At 30.5% G+C, this 21730-nt stretch overlaps 1 protein-coding gene across 9 annotated transcripts in view; it reads right to left on the minus strand.

Annotated features, from left to right (window-relative positions):
* The window catches only part of LOC143236652 (uncharacterized), a 34849-nt gene extending 13416 nt beyond the window's left edge, over window positions 1-21433 (minus strand). For 4 of the 9 annotated variants that reach the window (XR_013019645.1, XR_013019643.1, XR_013019644.1 and 1 more), the window contains exons 1-5: window positions 21312-21433; window positions 13659-14164; window positions 10483-10563; window positions 8239-8353; window positions 339-519 (exon numbers count right to left, since the gene is read on the minus strand). Coding sequence is in view for 6 of the 9 variants with exons in the window: in XM_076475025.1 (XP_076331140.1) it covers window positions 339-519; window positions 8239-8353; window positions 10483-10563; window positions 13659-14064 (783 nt within the window). In the remaining 3 variants the exon portion in view is untranslated. Of the gene's footprint in view, window positions 1-338; window positions 520-8238; window positions 8354-10482; window positions 10564-13658; window positions 14165-16065; window positions 16266-19897; window positions 19981-21068; window positions 21093-21221 lie in introns of those variants that run through there. The other 5 variants (XM_076475026.1, XM_076475027.1, XM_076475028.1 and 2 more) reach the window with 5 other exon arrangements.
* Window positions 21434-21730: the final 297 nt, after the last annotated feature.

The raw sequence follows: 21730 nt of genomic DNA on the forward strand, positions 1-21730 counted from the left end.
AAGAAGTTTTAATTTAACATGTGAAAATCGATTTTAGAAGGTAATCCTTTGAAATACAGTATCCTTATTACAGAGAATATGAAAGCAGTTATTTTTAATACACAATTCTAATCCTGTGATTAATGATTAATTTTCAGTTTCCAAATATTAGATGGTCACAAGTAAACACTCTACAATAAACACACTCTACAGAAACTATTTGAAAAAATACAACATAAATTAAGTGTTAAAAACACATTTAAAACAAGACAGATTTTCACTCTGCAGGTTAGTTTTTCTTTTACTGGGTGGATTTTAAAGTATATAAAGGACAAAAAGAACTGGGGCTGACAACTTACCCTGCCAATTCTAGCTCTAGCAGATGCTTGGTCAATTTGATAAATTGTATCTCTGTACTCATCAATTTTATGAGATGAACCAGAAGGTTGGGGAGCCCTGGTCATTCTCTCTGGACAAGTCTCAAATTGGATCGGTTGGTAAGGAACAGTGGTTACAGAACTAGCATTTAAATACTGTTCCCTAAAAATAAAAACAAGGAAAGCAAATTCATATGTTCAGTCAGATTTTAAGTAAGTATTCATTTACCATTATTGCGAATATTAGTACCTTTTTTTGTGTATTTTATGCTTATTTTTGCACCTGTAAAGTTAATCAGGAATAAACACTTACATTTAAAACTTGGTCTTATAAACTTGTTTTCAAAATGATTATTGCAAAATTGTAATAACAACTAGTACAGAAGAATTGGACAAGAAAAAAACACAACACAGTCAAACTTAAAATGATGAAAAGAGTCATACTAATTGGTGAAAACAGTTGACAATTAAAATCTAACATAACTTTACCATGGTTAAAGAAGACTTTCATTAGTTTTGCTAAGTATTAAACTCTTTGCTTGGGGCTATTTTGACAAACTTTTGACACTACATTATCATAGTCATTGAAATGTTTTTGATTTATCCCTTTTTATGAACTTATGATGTATACATTTTGGTACAGGATAACACATTTTTAGTTTAATTCAAATCACACAAGATCCTGAACACTATTTCAAAATATATTTTAGTAAAATTTTGTGCACTGTTTACAAACAGCAGTGGAGTGTAATTAACTGCCATTAGTCAATTTTGCATGATTGTAAAATATAACTGAGTAATTCCTAGATAATTGTCCTAATCCTTATGCAATGTGGTTATGTATTTCACATGATTTTTTACCTACCACAAAACCGTAAAGGTATATGTACTATACCTCTAAAATATCTTAATGTAGCTTTATGAAGTCTGACAAGCATTCAGTAAACATTATAAGTATTTTGAAGAGAAAAAAACAACAGAATTTGTTTATTAAGTATTTTATTAAAAAATTTATCCATAAATATGTAAAGTCAGTGTTGACTGTTCCAAGTGCAAAGTGATATTCATATTAAGATTAAAAATATTTTAACCTGAAATTTTTTTAATTTCATTTGCATAATCAATAACACCTCCTAAAAGTATATCAATGTTTTTGTTTGTTTTTATTTGAAAAATTTATATCTTATCTGTTATTTTCTCTACTATAACTTTATACGGGTCAGTTGATTTGACCACTCATTAACCACAACATAAAAATAGAAAATAAATCTAAATTACTCACCTTTATTTCTAGATTGACTGTCAATTTTAAACGAAAATCACAATTATTTATCCTAACTAGCTTACAGCTCATAACAGAATATATCTATTCATACTTAATAAAATTGTCATATTGACCTTTAAACTCTGTCTAACTAACAATTCCACCACACAAGTTGTAAATTACTCACTTAACATGCAGCTAATGCCACTGTATTGAATTACATAAATGAATGAGCTGCTCATAAGCATTCCTTGTGAAAAACTTTATTATTTTTTATTGTCATAATTAACTTAATAAGCTTGCACTTTTTAGAATTAAGTTACTTTTATAATAACAAATAAAATATACACATGAAAAACAAGAAATATAGTAATTACTGAGCCTTTCTCTTTTATATTGATTATTGATGAAACTCAGGTTACAATTTTCCTATACTAAAAGTGTATTTTTGATAGGCATTTACCTTCACTTACATAAATAACTATTCTTGTTCAGTGCTGCCTTTTATATACAAACATTTTTTACACATGCCACTAGTTTTTAATTTCTAACTATTGGAATTGACTGATTCTAATGTTTCTCTCATGCAACAGCTCTCCACTAATAAGAGTGTGACATACTTTCTTGATGCACGTGACTCTCTCTATTCAATTCTACTGAAACATCATTTCAAGTTTTGGAAGAAAATGGAAGCACCAGTTTTCAGTAAGGAAGAAGTATAAGAAGAGATAAGTACCTATCAGAAATGCATTTTCAGAAAAGGAAAATTATAGCTTCAGATATGGTGGAGGCAAAACCCTTCAGAATTAAAGATCTGATGTGAGAGACAGTACCACTTTTGAACCAGGCATATTCTTTTCTCATCTTGGGCAGCAAAAAGAGGAGCACATCCAAGTGAAAGAGAACTATGGCAAGATTGTGATGTGAACCATACAATATTTAGTAAACTCAATCTTAGAAAATAGTGGGTAAGAAAAAAGGATGTTTCCTTTGGTGTAAAGTGGCTAGGGTGCAATAGATCATACACAGCAGGTCAGTTATATTTAAAACCCATGCCTCAGGGGTAGGATGGGTATCATACCATTGATAAGTCAACTACAATCTAAAACCCAGCCACCAGGTACCACAATCCATATGAGGTCAGAAAAGAGGATCATACCACTGGCAAGTCAACAACAATTCAAACCCCAAAGAGAATCTAGACCTCCAAAACCACAAATGGGGCACATGATAACATGAAAAATTGATAGATTAATCTGAAAACCTGACATTCAGCATCAAAATGATGTCTGCTTAATTTAAACTATCTCCCTCAAATTTGAAATTCACAGGAACTGCCCCTAGCACAGTAACATTTTTGGAATAGCAAGCATCAAGGGAAAGAAGAAGAAGAAGAAGAACCATAACAATCTGCAAAGATCTCTACCATGGTTACACCGATGGTGTAACAAAAATATAAATGAAGGAAATAATAAAGACATCTGTATAAGGACTTATGATGATTAGTTTGACTCCAAATCTAAGACACAGCCATTGGGAACTTACATCCACGTGGGGGATAGGATGAGGGATCTGAATTGCAATTTTGATGGCTCACTCCCATTTGTTTTTGTTTGATAGTGGAGGATATCATGCCATTTACACCATCTGGGTGAGTACAGTCCAAGATAGGCAAAGTTATGAAGTAAATCGATTGCAAGGATAAACTTAGATGTAAACACCATATCTCTACAATGTATGTTACATAGCCATGGAATGGTAATAGGTAAGATGACATGGCTTACAATGTGGATTTGAGTAGTTAAAGAAAATTTGGTTATGCACTACTAGACACAGAGTGATATCTAGAAAGAAAAACAGAGTCATGCCCTGAAAAAAAAAAAGAGGTATATGCAGTAAAAAGTAACTTACCAAGTCTCATAAAAAAGTGAAGGATGACATCTCAACTAGGAAGAAATAGCTACCCAAAGCATAGAATGGGAAATGAATATATGAGATGTAAGCTCAGTGCTCAACACATAAAGTACCTACAACAGATGGTTGAGTAGACATACAAGGTAAAATGAAGATATATGATAGGAGTGAAGACACCAGGAAATGATGATGGGAAGGAGGAGATAAGAAACAAAAGGCTAATGAAATCACAACCCAAACCCAATGGGTAAAGATGGAAAGGAAAAAAGATTATAGACAAAGAAGTGAAGTAAGGGAAGGAAATGTTGGAAATGGGTTTAATGTAAAGAATCTTTGAAAACAATGACATCAACCCACAATATATACTGGACAGAAAAGGTCATCTGAATTCCACCGAGAAGAAGTGTGGTAGATGGTAAGAAACAAGAAGTTCAATATACCATATAAGCCACTAAAATGTACATTGATAAAATCAATCTAGAATAAAAGAAACAAATTAAGCAAAAACAAACAAGTAAACCAAAACAACATGGGCCAGGAAGGCATTTGTTTGTTATTTTTATAACAAACCTTCATCAGACTATCTATCAGACTACCTGATTTCAGAGTTGTAAATCTATAGACTTATATCTTTCCCAGAGGAGGATGGGCCAGGGGGAACCAACCAGAAATATCCAAACTGTAACAAAATGGATGCACAAAAGTTTTGTGAAGAAGAGTGATGGAATGAGAAAAATAAAACTAATATAAATCTGTCTTAATGACAGCAAGGGAAAATGGATGTTGAACCAGAAACAAAGAGGTAATTAACTGGAAAGTGATAAAATATCAAAACAACTTCACATAGAAGAGTACCCTACAGAAGGCAGAGCCATTAAAAATGAGGAGGATCAATGGGTCATTCATTAGGGAAAAAGGGTCATGACAAGAAAATCAATTAGCAATGAATGCAAAGAATTTGGAAAATGACCCTACAGAAGACCCTACTATAAAGTGAGTAAAAATAAACTCCACTGTTTATTTCAAGGGGAACAAAAAGGAGTGTCTCCTTGGATAGTGATACAAGCTACCACTATCAAAAAGTTGAAATGAGACAGGATTAGTCAAACCAGATGAGAAGAAGACTGTGAACTGAAGCACCTTGGATTGGTGGAAGCATCTGAGTATGAAGGAGATATGGCCTTTTGACTGGAGACCATTATTTCCTAAAATCTCTCTTACTGAAAGAATTACATCCCCCCACCTCCTGAGCTAAGTGTCAATGATGAGAAACAATCCAGAAGAGGAAGCGGTAAACTCAACACTGCTGAGGATATGTCGAACTATCAACACACATAGATGAAGAGAGAAGTTTGAAAATTAAATGAAAATTCAAAATAATGGCTGGAATAGCATAAAACACATTAAGATGGACATCTAATAAATGATGTTGGTAAAAATCTTCTAAATATGGAAACTGAGTAGAATGCAGACCACATCATAAAAGATATATAAAACCAAAACAAGTCCAAAAGTCATGGCATGAAACTGGAACTTAATCACAGGATAAAAAACTGAAGATAAGAGCGTGTACCAGAGGCATCCTTAATCCTGCAGAAACAGCCTTCCCAAATGTGATCCAAGATGACACCTTAAGAAAAGGGAAGACCTAAGGAGTGACTGATCAATCCAAAACCCCAATCAGCATCAAACGATACAAATGAAGAAAATCTATAAGTAAGACAAATAAAGAGCGGGCAAGTGCCGTACATATAAAATGAATAATGATATTATCTAAGAATGAAACATAAAAGGAACTTAAAAAAAAAACTGAATATAGCATTGCAGATACACCACATGATTAAAAATGTACAGTCGTAGTCCCAGAAATGGGCTTGTGGAGAAAAAGAACAGACTGTAAGACCCTCTTAGCAGTGGATGTTAAACAAACAGTAATGTCCCACCCTAGCAGAGCATCCTAAAAGCAAAGAGTCATGTGTAGAGTGAAAAGAACTGAAGATGACAAAACCTCAATATGGAGGATGAAGAAGGAGATATCTCATAAAAATCCCTAAATGGATCATCAAAGAAAAATGGAAAGCAAACATAAACTGTGGGAGTGCCTATAGAATAATATGAAACTTAAAAAACAAACTAGGTTGTCAGAAAATGGGTTCACCATTATAGAAGGAAGATGAACAATGTTGGGAGTAAGTAGAGTGGACCCCCCTTCTCCCAGGGGTCCTCACTAAAGAAATTAATGGTAAAAAGAATAAGTTATGAATTTAACAAAATCAATGATAAGTATAAATTATAAAAACAATGAAAATGAAATAGCCATGATAGTCAAAATGTTAAGAAATTGTGTAGTAAAACATACATATGTAATGTGTTGAATAAAAGATATTTAACCTAATTATTATAGACCTACAAACAGAGGCACAGATAAATTGAAAATAATGCACACCTATGTAGCTTAATCAAACAAGATATTTAACTTAAAGATAAATTAACCCAGAAATAGATCTACAGGTAAACCAAAAATAAATGAATTTGTGAAGCCAAATTGAGTAATATAGAACTAAGGATATCACTAAGCACTAAAATAAAAACTTAACCAAACAGTAAGTAGAGTATTGGGAGAAGTTTGTGTGGGCTCTGGCTCTACGGTTCCACATAAATTAAGTGGATAAGAAAAAAGAGAGAAAAAAACAAAACAAAAATGAAATAGATATGATTATATAATATTAAGAAAGTGTGTAGTAACAATAACATGCATGAGATGAATTGTATGGAAGAAAAAACAAAACAGTTAAATTAACAATTGATATATCTGCAAGATGAATTACAGTTAATCCTATAATAACAAAGATCATGGTAAACCTATGTAAATGGTACAGGAGAAAAACCACAACTAAGTCTAATTTCTTGCCTGAACTTTCAAGTACTAATCTAATGTAACTTATGTTATGGAACACCAATAATTACAGACAATAATATTACCAATAAAATTATTCAAAAACCATAACAGTAGAACATCTTATATTTCCAAAGTCGGTGAGCTGTATTTCACTTGTGTAGACCCCCAAACTTGAGATGAAGCCTCACAAAATTTAGTTCATTAGACTATCAATCTCCTTATAAAGTATAGTCAAAATTCTTCCCTTCTAATACCACAACCCAAAGCTTGTATAAATATGCAAATAAAACATGTAACCTCCAAAGTGGTAACATAGAATTAATAATGAAAAATGTATAATGAAACACAACTGTGTAAGCTGAAACAAAATGTTTTTGTAATGAAGTGGTAAGTTATATTTGGGTTGAAATATAATTCAACTTTGGAATAACTCCGTAAGTTAGAAATATCATTATTGTACAATATAGAGAAAATCTGTTCAGATATTAATACTAAAAAATGATATAGAAAAAATTTAAAATAATATACTTATAGAGAGCTCATACTAAATGCATTAACATGAGTACTGCTAAATGAGAAGTGATAATTCAGCAAAGTTGAATAGAGGGAGTCACAGACATCAAAAAAGTATGTTGCACCCTTATTGGTGGAGAGCTGTTGCTTTATGATTTGCATGACACACACATTGGAATCAGTCAATTCCAAATGATTGGAGGATAAAGGCTTGTGGTATAAAAAACAACAAATTTTTAAAATTTGCATATAGAGGTCAGCACTAAACAAGAATAGTTATTTATGTGAGTGGGGGTGATAAACCATATCAGAAGCATACTTTTTACAGTAATGGTACTACTACATTAAATCAATTTTTAAATTAAATAATGCACTTAAGAACACAAAATAACAACATACAAAAGACAAATAATATCCTAAACTACCATAATTATCTGGCTTTCAAATTATGCAATAAGAGCCTTTAAAAATTCAGCTAAGCTCATTGATGCAATTCCCATGAGAAAAAATTAGAAAGTGAATGACAAATTAAACAATTCCCTGTACAATATAATACATCATTTGCTAGATTAAAACTTTGGCTTTCTAGTTGTTATAAATAATATAGTATATAACATTAGATAGAACTGTAGGCAATTTGTGATAGAGAGGGTGTGACAGGTAACCATAGCAAGTGGGTTTACATGATATCAGAAAAGGACATAGGTTCAAGAAGTCTTGATAAAAATGATTAAAACCTTATTACCTGAGTGTTGTATTAAAAGGTGGACCTTTCTTCTTCAAGGGCATAATTTGAGCATTGTTCCTGGAGAAGAAAAATCCACCTTTTGCAAGTAGATTTGATTTTCTAGTTTTGAGTCCATAAACAAGTAAGATTGAAGGCTATAAAAATTATTGTTTGAATAATATCTACATTATAATAAGTAACATGGGTGACATTTCACATTTCTTGGGCAAATGGTGAATAAATTATAGAAGAAGGAATACCCAGAGAGTAAATGTCACAATTTTTATACTAGGGGAACTGAGAACTTTTAATATATTTCTTTATAAAATTAAAGACTTAAAACTTACATAATACTAAAATTTGATTATCAACTAGGTTTTTAATGCCAAGTTTATTTCTATATGTTGATAATAATAATCCTAAACTACTGCCTGTTACAATTTTTCTCTTTTGTGTTAAAACAACAGAAAATGTAAAAAACAATACACTTAAAAATAATGTTAAATACTGGTATACTAGTTCATGTTAAGGATTACTCAAGTATACACAACCAAATAAAGTTTACCGTTTAAACAGCTCCAGCTGGGTTACAAGAGTAGCATTAGATTTTAGTGCATCTCTCAATGCAGCACGTAATTTTTTTAATTCCTTCTCCAATTTGTCAATTTTTACTTTGTTTTCTGTAACAAATTTATACAAAAATAAAATTTCACAAAAATCATTCTTAAAAGAGTTTATATTTTATGTATTACTACTGCCATATATTTAATATTCAGATCATTTAAGCACATATAGCTTATCAAAATATTTGCATTAAGTATGGATCATATGTTTAAAGAAATTATCCATGGCAATATACTCTGCATAAAAGTTTTCACAAAACCTCATTTCTCGTTGTGACAATTATGATTAATACTTATTAACAGTGTTTTGTGATTAAGGAGATATTTAGAGAGAATCTTCTCAACTACATAGACAAGTTTAACAACTAAAATAGTTTTGCACACAAGTGACAAGATATAATACAAACTGCTAACATATATCATAACTAACACTAAAAGTTTCATTTTATGCACAGAATTGTTCAATTTCTTATGTACTTTACAATACTTAAATATCTGTTTGGGAAGGGTTTTTTAAGATTTAAGATTTTACTTTTCTCTTTAAAAAAGGTGTATTTACTTTCCATACATTATTTGAAGTATATTAGCTACTACAGCACTTAAAGACTACATTCAAACATTTACTAAGCAGGATCAGCAATACCATAGAGATGAAAAAATAACTATGCATGCACTCTAAGTTTTTTGGTTTTTTTTACAATTAATAAAATTTGGTACATTTTTAACAAAAATTAACTTTTAAACAATGCAGCAGTAATAAACTGCATATATTAAAGAAAGTTTGGTTGATTTTACTCCTAGTATTGTGATGTTTTTATGTTGTACTTTTCCAATCATGTCTTACGAGGTAGCTAGAGAAATTTTAAACCACCAAAATAGTGTTAGACAGCTATCTACCCTTAAAAAATGTATAGTTTATAGGCTTGTAATATACAGAAAAGTGTTTATTTCAAAAGGTAGTAATATCCTTGTAATGACTATGGCACAAGTATAAAACTATCTCTTGTGACCAGTGAAACTTGCATGTTGTCGTATTAAATTCCACCTCTTTATTTTTACAGCAACCATTCTAGTTTAGTCAAAAATTATCACCAACATTTGACATTGCAGACTTCTACTAAGTTAGCTAAATTAATTATTAGATTATAGTTTTAATCTTTGTAGCAGGGGGTGTAAATTAATTTAATGTACTAGGGGTGAGAAACATAATAACCCTAACAGAAATGATGAGTCCAAATAACTTGTTTTCAGTTCAATAGACAAATTACTACAAAATCCAAATATATAAATAGCTATATTTATTACAATTACTTCATTCACAGTATTATAAAACAAGAAACAATGCAATTTATTTTAGCATATTTGATACAGACAATAGTTTTTCACTTGGTTAACTAGTATACATATATGATAAACAGGTATTACTGTACCTGTGAAAAGGTTTGTGGAGTACTAAGAGAACAGTCTGTGTCACTTTGTCAAACAAAACTATTTTATGATGAAACTTTATAGAATGAATGGCAACTGACTTGAAGATGAAAGGCGGAAGACTTTTGAAACATTGTCCTCTACACCTGTGTTTCTGCAACAGGCAGTTGCCATCCATTCTATAAAGGTTCATTATGAATACTCTATCTAAACAATCTATCAAAGAAAAATTGTTCCATCTGGTATCAATAAAACTTAAGTAAAAAAAAATAATCATAAGCCAGTGTACTTTTCACATCACTCATTTCTGTATATCATAAGCATTGATACAGAAAAAATGAGTGATGTGCTCATGAAGAAAATAATTCCAGCTTTTCAAAATAATTGTTTTCATTCCTAATCAGTGAAACAGCAATTTTTGGACAGCTGTTATATTTCAAATAAAAAGATAATGTCATGAAGGTAACTATAATTCTCTCTATTTTTGGCAGTTTATGAGTATATTTTCAATCCTAGTTTGTCTAATGTACCCAAGCAACCTACATGTAAAATATAGAGAGCCTGTCTATCCATACAGGGTATTGATATCAATAGATGTAATACAACAATACACACATGAGCTTTCCATAGAAGAATGTCGGAACTAAAAATTATGTACATCAGAATAAATAGGTTAGTAATTTAAGCTATAAGAAAATAATGGAGAAGGAAAAAACAGGTTTAGTATTGAAAAAGTACCTTATGTTCACAATACTTACCAGAGCAACATGACTTCTGTTTTATATTACTTGACTCCTTATCTGATGCATCTGTACCCATGGTAAGATGAAACTGAAGCTCTAAAACAGGAAATATAACAGTAACAAAAGAATAAATGAATAATATGTAATTTAGTATTATTTTGTATTCATATATTTACTTTGAGTATGAATTTGAATTCCAAATATGTATACCTGTACATATTCTTTCAATATCGAGAACATTTAAAATAATTCTATGAGAACCTGTATTCTTACCATTTACAAACACCATTTCATAAACTGTTTTGATCAATATCAAAGGAATACTTTACTGTCTTTGCTACCATTTTATCAGATTATTAAAAAAATTACTTATGAAGTATTCCTTGGCTATTGGTAACTATCAGTTAAATAGGTGAAAAAAGGCAAACTTAAAATAAAAAAAAAAGTTTTACAAAGGAAATTCTAGAAAGTGCCAATTTTTTTTTAAATTTTATTACTCAGTCTAGAATCAGAATGGAGAAATTTAAAGATTTTGCTTTCAAGTAAACATGTGTTTCTTTTTCAACAACAAACAAAGATCTATCATCCTGTATGGACAGTTTTTTAGCTATATATCAATAAAAAAAACTTAGTTTTTGGAAAGGCTATAATACTAGCTGTTTTTATTTTAAATTGATAAATCTGTCTGGTGAAACAATTGCTTTTAGTAGTGGATTTCTCTTGCATATCCACCATATTTATTACAGAATAATTGCCTCAAGTTGAATTTTCTGGCAATATAGCTATATAAAACTCAAATTGTGAAGCTTTTATCACAGAAACAAAATTAGAAGTTGGTTAAACAGATGTAAATATATCCCTCTCTAATTGAACAGATTTGCTGTGTCTCTTCTTAGATATTTAATCAAATGCTAGAAATACAGGAAATTATTTTGAATAGCACATTACAACCTACAAAAGTGACAATGAAGTGTTACATAACAGGTGGGATATGTAAAATATACTCTCACTCAGGATATCACAGGAATTAATATCAAATTTAATATTAGAAAGTAATTAATGAAGCTAAAAAAAACTTAAAAGATAACTACAGATGGATTATGTTTCATACAGGGTGTTCAGAAAGTCAATGTGCAGTTTTGTAATCATATTTTATTCAGTCTATTTCAAGCCAGCAACTGATAGCAGTATTCAGAAACAAAATAAGAAGGATCCAGGCCTGTATTGATGCCAACGGGGGTCACTTTCAACATTGTTTATAATTGTCATTCATATTTACTTCCTGTATTCTATATTGAAACATGTCTGTTAATAAATATACAAGTGCACAGTGACTTTCCAAACACCCTGTACACACACACACACACACATTGCTTGAATGAAATTGCTTAAAGTTGGCCTTGGACTGGACATACCAAGAGTTTTATAAAAGTGTGCAACTCTGAGATTCACTTTTTAGTGCATCGTCTTTAACTTACTAACATTTCAGAAATTCTGAAATATTTGGAAAATGCTAAATAAAATCTAAGGACTGCAGAGATATCAATCATTCACCTGGAGTTAGAAGAGAGTATGAAAAGTCAAAAATCAGTTTTTGGTCAATAAAAGCTAAAATGGAACATGTATAAATAGTTTGATGAAATTTTAAACTGATTAGAAGTGACCTTAGTAATGTTGAGAAGCATCTTTTGTTACACTAATAATTGTAAATTTAATAAATTTTGAGTGATTTATTAAAACTTTAAGACTGTAGTAATTGTTTGCACCTCATAAATTTCCTGGCTGCTAACACCTACTGGAATCTTTTTTTTGCTTATTTGTACCATGGTTTAAGTGACTGTAAAATCAAATCAATTTATGAAATGCAACTGATAAATGGAACCATCAGACAATCAATTAGTAACTAGCACAAACTGCTCAGCTATAATGATAACAAGTATACAATCAATCTGTATCCAAGTCCAGTCCAATTCAAACTATGTTATTCCATTCCACTATTCCAATAGACTGTCTAAAGCATCTAACCCCCTCAATCAATAAATTAGGGTTCATTTCCAACTATGAATCTGTTTTCAAAGAAATTACAGTTATCTTCATATACTGTACTGTATAACTGATAGCATTATCATGGAAAGTATAATGGTAAATTATGCTAAAATTAATGTGTGAATATTGTGAAAGAATAGACAGTAAAGAGTATTTAATCACACGTAAAACAAAGAGTGTTGTTCAACAAGTTATAACTTTAGAAATGATTACATACATAACAAGAAGAGACCCAAAAACATGGTTGCAATCAAATTAGTATCTTTATAGTAACAGCATTTCTTTAAATACAAGTTTTAACAATATAATTTACAAAATAATTTTAACCACAGACACCAAAATATACAAGTTCAAGTATCTTAGGCTTAGTATCAGTAAAGCCTATATTCGATAAAGAGATGATTTATTTGCAACTTGTCTGCATTTTTTGTTTTAGTTTAATTTGAGCTAAAAATTACCCTACTATCAATAAATAAACTTATAACATTATTCTAAGGCTAATGTTTACTTTTAAAATCTTTAATAAGCTTTTAATATGTTGTTGTACAAAATGTCCACTAAAGTATATTAACATACAGCTTTTGTTAGAATCGAATAAAGCATACATGCACATTTAGATAGCAAGATATGAATGCATTTTCAGGATATATGTTTTGCAAATGTCAATAAATGTATTTTGTTGCTTGTACCTTCTGTGTGACTCATTTCCTTATCATCATTTAAACATCCTTTAGTTGGTGATTTATGTGCTAATCCCATGGACTGTATATCTTATTTCATATAAAAATTATTTGTAATCCAGTATTTTTCTCAGAATAGCACCCATTACATAATTAAGAATTAATGATCCACATTCTATGAAATAATTCAGAAAATTACACACATAATTTTATGATACAGTTTTTTTCAACAAATAATAATTTAAATTTCAAAAAATTCTGTGTAATAGCTATAATCTGATTCAATTTTTCTTTTGCAGTATTTAAAGACCAATTATTTTTTACCTCTATTTAAAATGTTTACACTATTACACAAATACAGTTCAACTTCTGACATGGCAATTCTCTAGTAATTATACACATAAAATATTCTTCCCTCCTCACAAGAAGACTGTTCTTAAAAATGTCAAAATATAAATTCCTAACCTCTGTTTTTCTCTTTTAGTTCCTCTACTTCTTCATGCAAGCTATGCAAGACTAAGGCATGCTGTTCTTTTACAAAGGCCAAATTCTTTTCCAGCTGATGAACTTTCTGCTTCACATCCATATCTTCTCTTCTGTCACTAATAGAAAGTCTAGAAGACAAAGAAGTATTTAACTCATCTGTTGAATCAGCTGTGGTTATGAATGAGCAATGTGGAGGTAGTCTCTGAAGGCGATCACAATGAAATGGTCTTGGATATCTATCAAAGTGGTTGACTCGAGACCAAAAATGTGTACGATATGGAGGAAGATATGTAGGTTCTTGAAGAGGCAAAATCAATCCATTAGCAGCAAGGACAGATGGAGAAATGGGCACATGAACATTACCTGTTCCTTCAGACCTGCTCATGATGAAGCATGTAACATGGTTTTATTTTCTTGGAAAAGGGACTTCTTAAACACAAGTGGTCATTTGGTGACATATAACAGATGAATTCACCTTGAAGAATCTGTGTTTCAGCAGATAAATAAGAAAGAAAAACATAAGTATGGCATAACTTATATCAAAATCAAATTATAAGATTTTAAACACACATTTTGTTTCTCTATTTTAACATCATATAATACAGGATGTTCGGAAAGTGACTGTGCAGTTTTGTCTGTTAATAAATATATAAGTACACAGTGACTTTCCGAACACCCTGTATAATCTAATGAAACTGACAATTTTCTTTTAAAGGCTAGAAATTTTCAGTTTATTAATTTTTCTATATTTCTCTATATTGATTAAAAAGACATTAGCTGGCAAGTACATCTGGTTCTCACTTAAAAGAAAAATTGAATTTTCCTCAATGTTTTGCATAATATTGTAAATTTCATTCAAATATGTATTTCAAAATATCATTTAATGCTACTAATAGATTTCAAATGTCTTTTCTTTTTTTTTATTATATACACCTACGACTAATTAAGAGTAAATGTGAAAGTTAACATTTTCCTTAATTAAAAATGTACTTCAAGTAGTTACTCACTTCTCTGAATAACAAAGTACTATTACCTTAATAGTAAACAAAAAAGCCTTGAACAAAGCTACCACCCCTATATGCATTAATGTTTACTGTGCCAGCCCATAAGGTAATTATCATTAGACTAGAACCATTCATCAGTAAGAGGGCTATACATTCTCAAAGTGCAGTGATCACATGAGTACTCACAACTGATAAAAGCCTCATTCTTGTTAAAGCAAAAATAATACACAAGAAGTAAAGAGAATAGGTAGGAAATTGTGCAAAGAGGTAAGTAATTATCTGAAACAAATTTTCAAATGTTAATCTCAGAAATATTCACTCACTTCTCTGGATGACAAAGAAATAAATGCCACTCTGATAAAATGACAGAGGGGCTGATGCAGTTAAAAAAAATTGACAGTTGCATTCCTTTCATAAAATACAGCATCAGAAGGAGGGAAATCCATTAAGTACGTCATTCAATCATGGGGTAGACAAGTGGGACATCATTCGCAAGGAATAATCTTTGCCAAGTAAAGGTGATAGAGCAAAAGATGTTGACATAAGAACTTTCTACATGGTGTCATGCAGAAGAAAAGACTGTTAAATTGCTTAATTGACCATTATTTCATATTTTGGTTGGCTGAGCTGAGCATATAGTTTGGCTAGCACAGTAAGTCCTGTAGTGGAGAAATACTAACATCAGATACCTACCAGAATAATTAGCTATACAAAATGAATAACCCAAGCCTACATGAACACATGAAACCCATCCAGCTGGCCCAATCATCACAAATGGCTTATTTCATAGTGTATTTGGGTGGCCTGTACTACACTTCCATTTAATACTCCCTGCTCTACTTCCCATGGAGAGATGTGTCCACTTGGTCTCAGAAATAAATAATTATAGAGATTTAATGCAGTACTCTTTGAATTGTTCTCTTCTTTGAGATTGGGAAAGCAAGGGTTTCCCTTCACTTCACTAGAAGAAAGAGAGAGGGAGGATGATAGAAAGGTTCCTGGTCCAAAAAAAGGAATCATCACATCTGCATAGGCTCCACACTGAAAGACTGTGTACTGGGTAACTAAACAGATGCAGCAGATGCTAGTCAGATATGAGAGCAGGTACATAAAAGATTAGCATTGAAGGTAATAAATAAATACACACACACTAACAAACACTACAAAACATTTTTGTGGAAAATGCAACCTCAAAAGGAGCATCAAACTGGGTCAGATGGGGTTAAAACTTTCCATAATCTTCTGCTTCATGTGGATTTTGAGAGAGAGAAGTATTGCTTGTGAGGCATCACCAGCCAGTTTGTGAGGTTCATTAGTAATGTATATCAATGTGTAATAATGGCAACATAGAAGCTGTAAACAATTTGTAATAATCAACTCACCTTGCTAGTGTCTTTAAGAAGATTGGAGAAGAATGACTAGAAGATGAAATCCAGATGCACATGAGACTTCCATTCAATGTATGTAATTGGATAAAATATCTGTCAAGAGTCATCCATACCCCTGCTTGCAAGATTTCACCCAGAGGTGTTGATGGAAAGGGGCAAAAAGCCACAAGATGATGAATCTGATAAGATGTTACCTGAAATATTTAACATGTTCTTTTCCATCGAAGAATAAACAAGTCAGATAAGTTAATGAACCTTACTGGTCAAAGTGGAAGGTGATAAGACATGAGAAGAAACATTCTCCAATAGATGCCACGTGTGGAAATTATAAGGGTAGGATAATAGTGATTGGAGTTATATAAAGACAGGAGGTATATATTAGGAAGTTGAAACACACACCTGATAAGACCTTAAAAGTTTATTTTTGCTTTCAGACATAAAGCTGCACAAATGTGTTATAAGCTCTGGTTCCACTACAGGGATCAAACCCAACTTTTACCACTACAAACTCTGAAGGTCACAACAAACTCAAAATGTTGATTAGATGCTTTGTAGAGGAATTAGAAATGCTTCTTCATCAAGTAGTTGAGAAACCAACAAAAGAGACAATGCTATTTTGAATTTAATATTAGCCCTCTCACTATGGGCTCAGTATAATATACACAAGTTCATCTACATATTTGCACACGTTGAGTATTTACACTATAACTTTTAAAAATACACATGCTGTATCAAATTTTTTAATCATAACATGAAATCACTCTGTACTCAGACTAATAATGAAAGACTATTTTCACAAACAAATCTTTAGTAAAAATATTTCATTAAAAAAAATCTGAGTGCAAAGTGATTTCATGTTATGAGTAAAAATTATTCTCTGTCCCATAAATCTCAAATATTATTTGCATAATCTCTAAAACTTCTTAAATACATTTCAAATGTTTGTTTGCAATAAGACTTTACATGTTGTTATTTATTATACTCAACCTTGTGAGGTCTGTCACTTAACCAACCTCATAACTATCATAAAAAATTAGGAAATAAATAAAAACTCTGCTTTTTTTCATGCTGGAATGACTACCTATTATACCAGAAAAATACAAATGTTTAGTCTAAGTAGCTTAAGTCTCATAATGCTATATATTTACATATATATTTATTATATTGACCTTCCAATCATGTCTAGCCAACATTACCTGCCTTGCATTGACATGATGCACGTATCCAGTAATATAAGGCTAACCTTTAGACTTCCCTGTCTTAGCTGTATTTTAATGGATTAGTATTTTGTAATATACAGTCACGTTTCAATTATTACACATTATATATACGTGTATATAGATTATTACTATTTAGAATTAAATTATTAAACTTATTTTTTTCTTAAATATAGAACAATAAGTCAATAAGTAAAACAAAGAAGTATCTCTTCTTGCTATGACCTTTGAACTTGGTTGTTGCTGGACATATACTGCTAAGCATTTTAAAATTTTGCAAATGGATGATATCAAACAATTTTTTTTAGGTTTTATATATATAGTTGAATAACCAAAAAATCATAAATAACTATACTGATATCATAGCAATTCACTATAATTTATTAAATTTAAGTTTAGTAATTAAAATGTAGTTAGATTTTAAAAAATACAAAACTTCAAGCACAGTAAAGATACAACCTACTTCCTTGAAAACTTGGATCAAAAGAACATGATTAAAATTCACAGATTAAAATGGATGAAAAAAATCATTCTGGAGACATTCCAAGCTACTGATTGATTATTCACATGTTGTATACTGTAGTAAGAATATATAAGAGACTGTACCAAAATATGAAAAGAGATGAATAGGGCCACCATGTTTGATTCAGCACATAAGCCGTATTGTACAAAGAAAAAAAAGTAATGTTCTTATTTTATATTCTAGCTTGACAATAATAGTAATTTGAGTTCCTAATTTATAGGAAACTAAAGACTTTGTATTGTGACATCACAAACATCTAATCATCATTCAATAAAATTTTGAATGCAAGTCAACAAACACAATTACATGGCCTTTGACTAGTGACCCATCGCAAAAGGGTTAACCACTCATGAGAATATCACTCAGATGTGTTTTCTATTTGTTTTGGAGCAGTCACACAGGGCTACATTCTATGTCAAACACAGGAAATAAAACTCTGGATATTAGTGTTATAACTCTGTTGGATTACCACTGTCCCACCAGTAAGTTGAAATTAGGAAATATATGGAAGCCAGTGGCCATTCTGTTATTATTTTTGAGGTTTTATTGTAGGTAAAGATCAATGTTAATAATACTTTTGTCAAAGACAAAGCAGTTAACTTTGATGTTATTAAAGAAAAACTATGAGATAAATTGGAAGAGAATGTTGACAAAAGATGCTCAACTGAAATGGGAAATTTTTAGAGTTGATAAAAAAGAAAAATTTGAACTTAAGCATCAGGAAATCAAACAGAAAATTATAAAAAAAAGTATAACAAATTTACAATGACTCCCCAGTGACACAGCCATAAATTTAATGTATTATAACACTGAAAACTGCATTTGATGCTCATAATGGGTACAGAACAAATAGCCCATTATGTAACTTTGAGCTAAACTACAAACAAACCTACAAAATTAAACATTGTTAAAATGGATGATTTAGCAGCCTATAAAAATACCAAAGAACTGGATCAAAAGATATATCAGGAAATATAAAAGGGACTACTTGAAAAGAAAAGGGAGAATGGAAAATACTTTTCAAATTTGTGATATGCAAAAAAATGGGTGTAAAATATTCAAATATAAAAATGGAAAGTTTTGGGTGACAATTACAAGATAACTAATCACCTAAATTTTTCTCACCACTTTTCATTGGGAAAGAAGTAAAATGAGTTCAGAGGTTCTTCTTCTGAAAGATTACATGATATTGTTGAATGAATACAGGATTAAGCCAGGGCTGGTAAATTTCAAGAATGGAAAACAAAATGAAAGAAAAGAATATTGGATAACAAAGATTTATGGGCTGTTAACCTTAATTTGAAATTAATTCATTAAAAGTAGTGAAGTATCAGATGTCTGGACATTAGTCAATTTCACACAACTTTTAAGAAGCGGGAAAGAAACACTATCCAGATAACCAGCAACCATTTGGTCTTATCAGTGGTTCGAAAATGCTACAATCTGCAATTAAAAATTGTTATTAGGGGCATTTAGATAAGTTTCATGTTATCAAAAACAGAATAGAGTTGGAAGAAGAAATTAATAGCTTGAAATTTGTTACTTTGAAAATATAATAGTTCATATGGACAAGAGTATATGCAATGAATTTCATGTTCTTAGACTTTTATAAAAGCTATTGATAAAATACCACATAAAAGACATATCAGAAAGGTTGAATCTCTTGAGGCAGAAAAGAAGCTGGTTAAATAGACTGAGAAACTGATGACTGGTAAAAGTCAAAAGGTCATAAATGAGTAGAAACTATAGAAGATTAATTAATATTACAAGTGCTATACATCAAGGCACTGTACCAAGTCCTTTACTATTTCTCATTTTCATTAATGATGCTAATAATGGAATATGTAATACATTGATAGAATTTCCTTGTGATACAAGGAACTGTAAAATGAACAGCATTTTAAATTGTAATAAAGATGTGAAGGTTTTTCTGAGAGATATAAAATATTTAATGAGCTGGATTAGCACCTGGTATATCCTTAAATGTTATTTTTTATTACCACAATATTATTTCTTCTTCTTATTATTATTAAATGTTAGATGCAATAAGTAAAATCTTTAGTAACAAAATAATATTTTCTAATACCACTTAGTGCTTTCTATGCTGTCATCTGCACTTTCTGCACACTGTTACAGCAATACTTTTATAGGGAGATGTATTATCTCTGGAGAAAAAATAAACAAAGCAAATGAAACAAAATGAGGCTTTCTGAACAGTGTCATTTCAATGCATAATACCAATTATGTATCCTGGCAATGTATCTCTTCACTTAAAGTGGTATCTGTGCTTGTTACACATTATAAAATAACATTTATTCATGAAATTTTGGGTTAATAAAATAAATGCCTTTTTATATTTTTGAAATTCCATAAATGTTTTACCACTAAAAAATATTCATAAAATTTACTTATGCTTAATCTTCTTTTTGCACATTTCTGTGCTGTTAGGTATTTGTAAAATTACTTTGTTCAGAAAAACAAAAAAAGTTAAAATTCATTTTTTTTTCACTTGTGAAAACATCCTTTCTTTTAAATCTACAGCCCATAATCTAGTTGCAAAACTACCTTCATATCTTATATTTTTCCATACATGCAGCCATACCGTATCATTGATGGAGAGCATCTGCCAGATAACATACCTGTTTTAAATGGACTTTTGAAAAAATATGATTTAATGTGATGAAGCATTCAGATAAAAATGATTTCAATAAATTTTATGAACACTTGTGAAAAGCAATTATATTTCTTTTGCCACGTATACAAATGTACACTTCTTTATAATTTCAAGTTTTATGTCTTTTTTTTGCCTTTATGCCCAATGTCAACAAAATATACTGACTTAAATGTATGAAGCTCTGGGTATCAATTTTCAATGACTAAAGTAATATTCTAACACACATACCATATTTCAAAACTTTATCACTTTAAAATTAAGGTGATGTCAATATGATTACTATCTCAACCTATTACTAACATCAGTTTATGTACAAGTAATTTGTAGTATGACGTCTTACACCTAATTTGTAACTAATATTTACTTGGAATCAATTAAGACTAATTTAGATAGGCTATAATTCCTCTGGCCTCTTTAACATCATATTAACTAGTTGTCTAAAAAGTAAAATGCAGTGTCATTGTTGCAAATAATGTTAAGTTTTAATGTGCTATTATTTCTCCAATTCATCAGTTATTGTTAGATGCAAACAATAAAATCATTTCACAAAATAATAATAAAAGTTTTCTAACAGTAATACTACCTAGTGCATTAGACTTCAGTACTAGTACTAATCTGGTATTTATTACCCAGCTAAGTTGAAAATGTACTATTTAGGCCTAAATAACTCATAAACGTTAAAATCTATTATATATAGGACAATATTTAAATAACATAATCATAAACTGACAATTACATTGAACATAACCCTTTTCAATGAAAGAGGGTCCATAATACTTCTATCTAATATATTTAAATAGTGAGAGACCATGAGCTTTCTCGTTACCTAGCGACAAATGCTTACTCATCAAGCTTCTGGTCCATGGTATGCATCACACCCGCACTACGACAGATATAGTATACTATTGGTTAAAAAATGTTTGTTCACCAGTAGGGTATCAGTTTTCGTCTTAGGGGTCACTAACAAATAATTGGGATATATGTGTATTTATATAAAATAAAATAGTAACTTTTGTAATATTTTGATCCAAAAATCATGATTTTACTTTTCTTATATTTATTTAAAAATTTACTGCAATTATCATGCTATTCACGTGCTTATTTTTTGATAAAACATAGAGTTTGTCACCAGGGAGGTGATACATACAATTACAATTGTAGTAAGAGAGAACTTGGATACTATTTTAAGAAATATATTAGTAGATTGTATTGTGAGAAGAATTCATAAATATAAGGTTTGTTAAT

Source organism: Tachypleus tridentatus, chromosome 13 (assembly GCF_004210375.1).
Source record: "Tachypleus tridentatus isolate NWPU-2018 chromosome 13, ASM421037v1, whole genome shotgun sequence".
NCBI lineage: Eukaryota > Metazoa > Arthropoda > Merostomata > Xiphosura > Limulidae > Tachypleus > Tachypleus tridentatus.